Here is a 9,280-nt window from a genome sequence, read left to right on the forward strand (position 1 = left end):
TGTCATCTACGAGTGTTCTTTCTTTTGAATTTGACATTTGTATATGGTAGATATAAGAATGTGCAAATGGAATGAGCCAATGCATTTATTCGTAGGCTGAAAGGCAAGAAGTTTAAGAATAGCATTTGAAAAATTTCCTTGGCTGCTTTAGTATACCATCTTTGGATCCAAAGAAATGATTATGAGTATAATAACAAAATATATCCTGTTCTTTTTCATTTTTTCTTTAATCAACTTCTACGCTTGAAAAATATATCAAGTTCCATTCCATTTTATTTAGTTTTATTTCATGATTTACATATTCTGCCTATTCTTTTATAAACTCTAAAACATAGCCTATTCATTTATAAACTCTGAAACATAGCCTATTCTTTTATAAACTTTGAAACATAGTGTTGGAGTAATCTTGGGAGCATTTGTTCACTGGCCTTAGAAGTATAGAAATAGGTTTTAAAAAATTGCTCTAAACTTCCTTACCTTTCTTCTTCTTCATTACAAAACAATACACAGCTGAGACTATAAGAAGAAACATTACACCAACAGAAACTCCCAGAATTGCCAGCATCCTCTTTTTTTGAGTAAGACCATTTTTCTTAGCATATTGAGCTGAGTAAAAAAAAAAAAAAAATTATTCAAATGACATCATAAATTTCAGAAGTTGATTGAACATAAATATTTATTAATGCAATTTTGCAAGAAAATGAAAGTAGGGATGGAACAAGGGTTTAAGGAGAATATGTGATTTTATTTTATTTTTTAAAAAGAGAAAATGCAATTCTCATTTTGAGGTCCAACTTATCAAAAGAACAAAACAAAAAAAAACAAACATGTTCTCACAACAATGTCAAGTCCATCTGTGATTCTCTTTTTTGAGGCCGAAAATGTGTTAAAAAAGAAAAAAAAAAACAAATATTGCAAACCTATTTTTGTAACAACAATGTCCAATGCCAAGAGAGTGTTTCTTATTGATATAAGTAGAATCACAGTTCAATTTCTCTCTCTCCCATTATTATAATAACTATATAAAAATAAAATGAAACAAGTATTGCATAGTTGGACCTACTACGAGTGATGAATATATTTGTAGAAATGTTGTGTTATTAGGGGTATACAACTCTTAAATAATTTTGACTTCTCCACACATTGTTTGAGTTTTGAATTAGTATGAAATAGATAAAAGGTAGAATTGTGAAAATTTTGATATTTTTAGATAATTTAACAAAACCATATATAAATTCTTTCCCATATGGAATGTAATACTCATTTAGATTTGTAATATATAATTTGAAATATGAAATAGATCAATTTTAAATAGAGAAAATCATGTTTCAATAATGTGACCTAAATCAACTTTAAGGTTAGTACCATAGGACAAATTAGATGTTGAACTAGTATTCTATATAAATTTCAGACTAATATAATACAATAGACATGAACTTTGACTAACACTCTATTTGTTTTGAAGTAAAACAAATAAAATTTTAAGGTGTTTTGTATGACCAATAAAATTTTCAAGCAAACAACCAAAATCAGTAGCTGAGTCACCAGAACCGCTAGTGTAGGAGGTCTAGTAACCAGACTATTGAAATTTTAGCTTGAATGATGTCTCCAACAACTGGACATGGGGCAATTGCCGCTAGAGTGATGTCTCCGGCCACCAGAATGGTGGCTTCGGTAATCAGACCTCTAGCACGTAGCTTTAGTGACTAGATTACTAGTATCTATTGCCAGAGTGATGGCTCTAGCCACCAGAACGTTGGCACTGATCATCGGAGTGGTGGCTCTAACCACTAGACTACCGACATCATTTGCCTAGCTCATCGAACCGATGACCTAGCCACCAAATGGGGTGCGGGATCTCACTGTGTATTTTTGTAAAATGCTTTATCAAAATTTTAAGATGAAAAAGTACCTAATACAACTGCATCCACACGTATGTATAAATCTTGTCCTACATCAGGATATGTTCTTGCGTCCGTCAAGTCCCCTTGCCATGTCAAGCAACCAATCCCTCCCTCACTCTCATTTGCACTTGTGTAAGCCATACAAGAACAATTCCTCAAACACTTTTGCTCACACTCTTTCATACTCAAACTCATGTCCGCATGTGCTATTGAAGTATCTGGCACCTTCATATGTGCCAACTTCACGAACCCTTCTCCATTGTTGCACATGGATACTCCTTGCTTTTCCCTTATGCAATCACGAGATGACTTAGGTTCAAATCCAGGAAAGCACCTGCACTCAAAATTGACCAAATTGTGTGGGTCACAATAACTATTTGGACCACAATTCAAATACTTATCGCATAACTCTTGTGGGCCGGACCAATATTCGATCCATGTAGTCTCTTGCCATAAGGACCGTTGCATAATTCCTGATTCATCCATCACCATTTTAACAATAACTTTGGGGTCAGCTGAATTTGAAAATATACTGTACATAATGAAGGTTTCATCTTGATTATTCACAAAGCTAACATTGAAGTAATTTGATGTCATTTTGGGTATACCGCTCCATCTTAGGCCAGTCCAAGATCCAGCACGCCATAATAGAGTCCGACCCATGTATAAGCATGCCTGAGGGTACCCAGTTGGAACAATTTGATATGAGTAGTTGCCAATTCCTGGGTCATCTTTGGACTTCCAAGATGTTAGGAACCGGTTCAACCCAGTCCGCCGGTCTAGCCCAAGTTTCATGAGCGGAAGCAGAGTATTGGTGGGATAATCAAAACTTTGCCATGTAAAACGTTGGCTGTCTTGTGGAACCAAAACAAGATTTCCTATATCTAAGAGCTTAGCCATAGAATTATTTGTGGATGAGACAGAAAAAGAAACATTGGTGGACCAAATAGGAGTGGTTTGGTTTTGGGTATGGAGTACAAGGTTTCCCTTACCGTTGATGGAGAGGACTCCGGAGGTATCATTGAGAGGAGTGTCTCTGTTTGCAACCCACACAACGGTTTGTTCGGTGATTTGGTTATACCAAATTCCAACGTAGCGGTGACTGGAGCTGCCGGGGCTGAAAAACCCAAGTGCAAAGGTTTTCTGGTTTGAGAGTAGAAGTTGACCATCACCATCCTTGAGGGGTTGGTCTGGTGTTATGGAGTCAAGGGAAGTGCAGATTGGGCAAACAAGAAGAAGGGAGAGAAGAAGCAATGATGCGTTCCCTTTAGCAGGATTCATGGGATTTCTAATGAAGAGTACAATAATAGGACTTGTGGCTAACTGGCTAGTATAGACTATAGAAAGCTTGATAGCCATATAAAAAAAATCAGTTGTTCTTTTTTTATAAATAAAGTTAAATGAGTTATTCGACGTATGCAAGGTGTCGTCCACTTGTCAAGGACCCCACACTCAAATCACGTTTACCTTGAAAACCCGTTCACATTAGTGAAAGATTTTTTTTTTTTTTTTTTTATTTTATTTTTATTGGCACATTAGTGAACGATGAGCCATGCTATGGTGACATAAAAAATGTATAATTTTGTGCAAAACTTGTCACGTGGCGAGTTGTGAGTGGTGAAAGTGTATCTCTATATAACCCACAATCATACATTTACTAATCACAACTTGTCACATGGTAAATTGCGACATAAAATTGTGCATTTTTATGTGTCGATAGTATTACTCAATGAAAGATACTTGACAAAACTTTGGTCTTCTTTGGCAACTTTAATTTAAGTCTAGGTCACAATTTTTGACCAGGGGTGGCGCCACCTTAAATTTATATATATATATATATATATATAATTTAAAAAATTTTATTTGTGTAACCTTCAAAAAAAATTTAGGAACACCCTCAATTTTTTTTTATGCCAATAAAATTAAATTTTGCTTCATAATTTTTTCTACATTTCGTAGATGAATGATTGTTTCGTTGTGTACATTAAAAAAGATATAGCTTATAGGATTGTTAATGAGACTATTATGCACTGATTTCAAAATATGAAAACTCGTAGAAGGCAATTGTAAACTTTATGTACTTGCGTGTTTTTTGTTGTTGTTGTTGTTGTCAATATATGAATTTCTCTTTTTATTAGATTGTATAATGGCGAAAACTACATTTTCGTCCCTACATTTTCACGCATTTTCACTTTAGTCCCTAACTTTTATTTCCACCGCTTTTAGTCTATATCCTTAAAAACGTGTTTCGTTTTTAAAATAATAATAAAAAATGTTATTTGGCATTAAAAAATGCTACGTAAGTATCTAAATTAAAAAATATTAATTTATTAATTTTAACTAAATAAAAAGAATTAAAAACCAAAAATCATATGAATTGAAATTTAAANGTAATTTATACTTGTTGAGGAACACCCTGAAAAAAATTCCTAGAGCCGCTACTATTGGAAAACAAGTTACATTTGTATTTGGGTTCTTCACAAAAAGAAAAAAAAATTTGAATTTGGGTTACTTGCATTTTTTTTTTTTTTTTTTTTTTTTTTTACCCGACATTGTGTAATTCACATTGATAAAAATAAATAAATAAATTGGCATCACTGAATCACTTCTTGTTTGAAGACAGTAAAATCATCATAGCTAGGTCTTAAGAAAGGTTGTCAATACACCTGTATTTTTATCTAGATGTTAAAAATAATATCTTTTAAAACAATGTCTTAAACAAAACATTGTATAATATTTAGTTCTACCTTTTAACTAAATGAAGGTTTGAATAGGATGTTTAGCACATCTAGAACATCTAGATTTATGCATGTTGCAAAGAAATTATATATAGTTTCGTTAAACCAACCCAAAAAATATTAAAATTCTCTCAATGGATATCTTCTCTTTTTCTTAAAATTTTTACAAACCTATACCCATTTCACCAAAAAAATAAAATAAAATTGCAAACCTATGAATAGCAGGTTGACGAATTGAAATTGTTTAAAATTTCTAGATGTCTAACATTATTTTCTGAAATTATATTCATCATTTGTGTCCTGCTATATAAAATTAATTTGTTCCATATGATGCTAATGTTGTGAAAACTAGTTTGAGCTTTTTCTTTTTTTCATTTATTTATTTTTTTTTTTCAAGTGAACTTCAAGGAGAAAATCTCACACTCTCAATAAGGCACCTTCACAGATATAAGTGACCACAAAAGTAAAATTGGGCCAAATTTAAGCAAAAATGAGGAAATGATTACAACTTTTTGTCACCCATTTTTTCACACTTCTCCTTGCCATACAAGAGGGTCTACCATCAAAGTTATAAACTGTTGTTCTAACTTATTTTGTCATATTGTCCTGGTTGAAGTGTTCTTTTAAGTCAAAAATATTAGCCATACCTAAGCATATCTATAGGCTTTGCACAATTCATAAATACAATGGTTCCGTTTTGAGTAAAACACCCAGAAATCCAAATTAAATTCCAGTATTATGCATTGTATATTAATTTCAGAAACCACTTGAAAGAAAAAGCTAAAGGAGATGGTAGTGATTTCATCACAAGTTCTAGACAATAACAGTTTGTGTAATATTATATATTATCTTCTTTTTTGTAATAATTTTATAGTGCATACATTATGTTCAATTGTTCATACCCAAAAAAAAAAAAAAAATTGTAATGTGGAGTAAACTTAGAGTAACTCAATCCTATGTTGTAATGGAATATATGTACGCTGCTACAAATAGTTTGGGGTTTCAACGACCGTCAATTTTAGAAAGTGTTATTTCATTTATTGAATTAGATGCTGCACTAGTTGATCTGTTTGTACTATTGTAAGTACCCATCAGAATTAATGCAGGTTGTTTTGGAGAAGGAAGATGAGTGTCATTACCCAACATGAAAACAACAGTTGACATGGTTGGCCGGTCTGTTGGATGTTCTTGCACGCACAAAAGTCCAATTTGAATGCATCTTGAAACTTTCATTAGCAGGGTATGCCTCATCTAATGAAGTAATTTGATGTCATTTTGGGTATACCGCTCCATCTTAGGCCAGTCCAAGATCCAGCACGCCATAATAGAGTCCGACCCATGTATAAGCATGCCTGAGGGTACCCAGTTGGAACAATTTGATATGAGTAGTTGCCAATTCCTGGGTCATCTTTGGACTTCCAAGATGTTAGGAACCGGTTCAACCCAGTCCGCCGGTCTAGCCCAAGTTTCATGAGCGGAAGCAGAGTATTGGTGGGATAATCAAAACTTTGCCATGTAAAACGTTGGCTGTCTTGTGGAACCAAAACAAGATTTCCTATATCTAAGAGCTTAGCCATAGAATTATTTGTGGATGAGACAGAAAAAGAAACATTGGTGGACCAAATAGGAGTGGTTTGGTTTTGGGTATGGAGTACAAGGTTTCCCTTACCGTTGATGGAGAGGACTCCGGAGGTATCATTGAGAGGAGTGTCTCTGTTTGCAACCCACACAACGGTTTGTTCGGTGATTTGGTTATACCAAATTCCAACGTAGCGGTGACTGGAGCTGCCGGGGCTGAAAAACCCAAGTGCAAAGGTTTTCTGGTTTGAGAGTAGAAGTTGACCATCACCATCCTTGAGGGGTTGGTCTGGTGTTATGGAGTCAAGGGAAGTGCAGATTGGGCAAACAAGAAGAAGGGAGAGAAGAAGCAATGATGCGTTCCCTTTAGCAGGATTCATGGGATTTCTAATGAAGAGTACAATAATAGGACTTGTGGCTAACTGGCTAGTATAGACTATAGAAAGCTTGATAGCCATATAAAAAAAATCAGTTGTTCTTTTTTTATAAATAAAGTTAAATGAGTTATTCGACGTATGCAAGGTGTCGTCCACTTGTCAAGGACCCCACACTCAAATCACGTTTACCTTGAAAACCCGTTCACATTAGTGAAAGATTTTTTTTTTTTTTTTTTTATTTTATTTTTATTGGCACATTAGTGAACGATGAGCCATGCTATGGTGACATAAAAAATGTATAATTTTGTGCAAAACTTGTCACGTGGCGAGTTGTGAGTGGTGAAAGTGTATCTCTATATAACCCACAATCATACATTTACTAATCACAACTTGTCACATGGTAAATTGCGACATAAAATTGTGCATTTTTATGTGTCGATAGTATTACTCAATGAAAGATACTTGACAAAACTTTGGTCTTCTTTGGCAACTTTAATTTAAGTCTAGGTCACAATTTTTGACCAGGGGTGGCGCCACCTTAAATTTATATATATATATATATATATATAATTTAAAAAATTTTATTTGTGTAACCTTCAAAAAAAATTTAGGAACACCCTCAATTTTTTTTTATGCCAATAAAATTAAATTTTGCTTCATAATTTTTTCTACATTTCGTAGATGAATGATTGTTTCGTTGTGTACATTAAAAAAGATATAGCTTATAGGATTGTTAATGAGACTATTATGCACTGATTTCAAAATATGAAAACTCGTAGAAGGCAATTGTAAACTTTATGTACTTGCGTGTTTTTTGTTGTTGTTGTTGTTGTCAATATATGAATTTCTCTTTTTATTAGATTGTATAATGGCGAAAACTACATTTTCGTCCCTACATTTTCACGCATTTTCACTTTAGTCCCTAACTTTTATTTCCACCGCTTTTAGTCTATATCCTTAAAAACGTGTTTCGTTTTTAAAATAATAATAAAAAATGTTATTTGGCATTAAAAAATGCTACGTAAGTATCTAAATTAAAAAATATTAATTTATTAATTTTAACTAAATAAAAAGAATTAAAAACCAAAAATCATATGAATTGAAATTTAAACGTGTCTTGAACAAGAATAATAAGAACACAAACCTAGGATTAATATCACAAACCCAGAAAAAAAAATGGTGTTTTCTACAAAAGTGTTTCTTTATCCTTGTAAGGTCACCAAGCGCTGTCGATGGGTTGTGGCGCACACAAGAAGGTTCTGGACAAACATAAACTCGCTTGCGAATCTCTTTGCTCGTTCTCTGACGAAGCTTCCATGGCAAGTTATGTCCTCGCCAGTGAAGTTGGAGGTTTTGGTCTCTCTGAAACCCTTTGTTACAGATCTCACATACAAATCGGTTTGTTGCCATTAGAGTCTTTGGTGATAAAGCTATAACCTCAGCATCTGGATCTGCAAAAAAAGTACAAAATAATGAAAATTTATTTCCAAAGTTTTGAAAATTCATTGGAAAAGTGTTTCCAAGTTTCAGTTTTGATATCTCACCTGGCATTCCTGGAAGGTTTTGCTTTTTCTTCAGTGGTGGAATAGGCGGGTTTTGAGTTTGACACCTAGATGATGAAATTCCATCTTCTCCAGAAGCTGTAGAAACTGCCATTGGCGAGGAATTCTCTAGCTCCACCATTCTTCAAGGCCAAATAAAGCTCAAAAGCTAAATTTTATTCTTGTTCTTCTACTCGTTATGTTTGTTGGGTCTTCAATTTCTGAGCTCAAAGAGATAATTCATGCCTTGGATTTAAGTTTTCAACTTTTGGGAGAGAAATAAGGCCAAAATGGCCAAATACCACAATTTTTTGAGATTTTTTAGCAAAAAATTACTGTTTTGAAAATAAATGGTAATTTATCACTTTTTCTAATACTCGAGTTTGGTGAACTCAAGTATCCTATTTTATAGTTCTATCGTGGCTGTTGAGCTAGAAATTGGCAATTAAAAAAAATAAAGTGGTACTCGAGCTTGGTAAACTCGAGTACCATGCAACACAGTACTCGAGTATAGCAGGATCGAGTACCATTTATAAAAAAAATACAGAAAATTTTTTTTCTACAGTACTCGAGTTTACCAAACTTGAGTACTGTGTAATTTTTTTTTTTTTTTTTTGCTTGAGGATAATTGACAAATTAAATTAATGGAATTCACATTTATGGTACTCGGAGAGTACTCAATAATTACTCATTCCTAAGAGTCTTGTAACTTAATTAATTGACAATATTCATTACTATTTTGTTTATAGATACAGTTTTATAGACTTTTATTAAAAAAAAAAAATTGATTATTTAACAATTATTTTATATTTATCAAATAAGTCATTAACAAACTGTAAAGGTCAAGACATAGGCATTTTATTTTGGCATGAAACAAGAGGTCGACAACTTGACATACGACAACAACAATACATTGCATTATTCCGAAAAGTAATGTGATCTCGAAACTTTTTCACCAAAAGTGCCCCTCTATAGCATGAAATGAAAGAAAAATACCAATTATCTAAATAGCTATAGGAAGCCGTACGCGCCACACACAATGAACGGCCCAGATTCCTCTACTATACCTTTTCCGTCTCATCCGCAACGTACATCCCCACATTCGCCGTTAATTCGATTACGATGGTCCAAATTGGCGTCTC

General features: G+C 33.5%; 1 protein-coding gene and 1 long non-coding RNA gene across 3 annotated transcripts; both read right to left on the reverse strand.

Annotated features, from left to right (window-relative positions):
- Positions 1–436: 436 nt before the first annotated feature.
- Positions 437–3,268, reverse strand: LOC136069843 (G-type lectin S-receptor-like serine/threonine-protein kinase At1g11410). 2 transcript variants are annotated; one of them, XM_065778883.1, is made up of 3 exons: positions 2,513–3,268; positions 1,913–2,377; positions 437–606 (listed from the first exon to the last, which is right to left on the reverse strand). In XM_065778883.1, the coding sequence occupies exons 1-3, from the start codon at positions 3,261–3,263 to the stop codon at positions 464–466; spliced, it is 1,359 nt and encodes a 452-aa protein (XP_065634955.1). In that variant the 5' UTR covers positions 3,264–3,268; the 3' UTR covers positions 437–463. The 2 variants fall into 2 exon arrangements, with proteins under 2 accessions (XP_065634955.1, XP_065634954.1); XM_065778882.1 differs by having other exon boundaries at positions 1,913–3,268.
- Positions 3,269–7,673: 4,405 nt separating this feature from the next.
- LOC112019752 (uncharacterized) lies at positions 7,674–8,473 on the reverse strand. The gene is made up of 2 exons (XR_010631137.1): positions 8,142–8,473; positions 7,674–8,048 (listed from the first exon to the last, which is right to left on the reverse strand). It is a non-coding gene; the product is annotated as an uncharacterized LOC112019752 (long non-coding RNA).
- Between the last annotated feature and the right edge of the window lie 807 nt (positions 8,474–9,280).

This window comes from Quercus suber, unplaced genomic scaffold, assembly GCF_002906115.3.
Source record: "Quercus suber isolate HL8 unplaced genomic scaffold, Cork oak 2.0 scaffold_11, whole genome shotgun sequence".
NCBI classification, from domain to species: Eukaryota; Viridiplantae; Streptophyta; class Magnoliopsida; order Fagales; family Fagaceae; genus Quercus; species Quercus suber.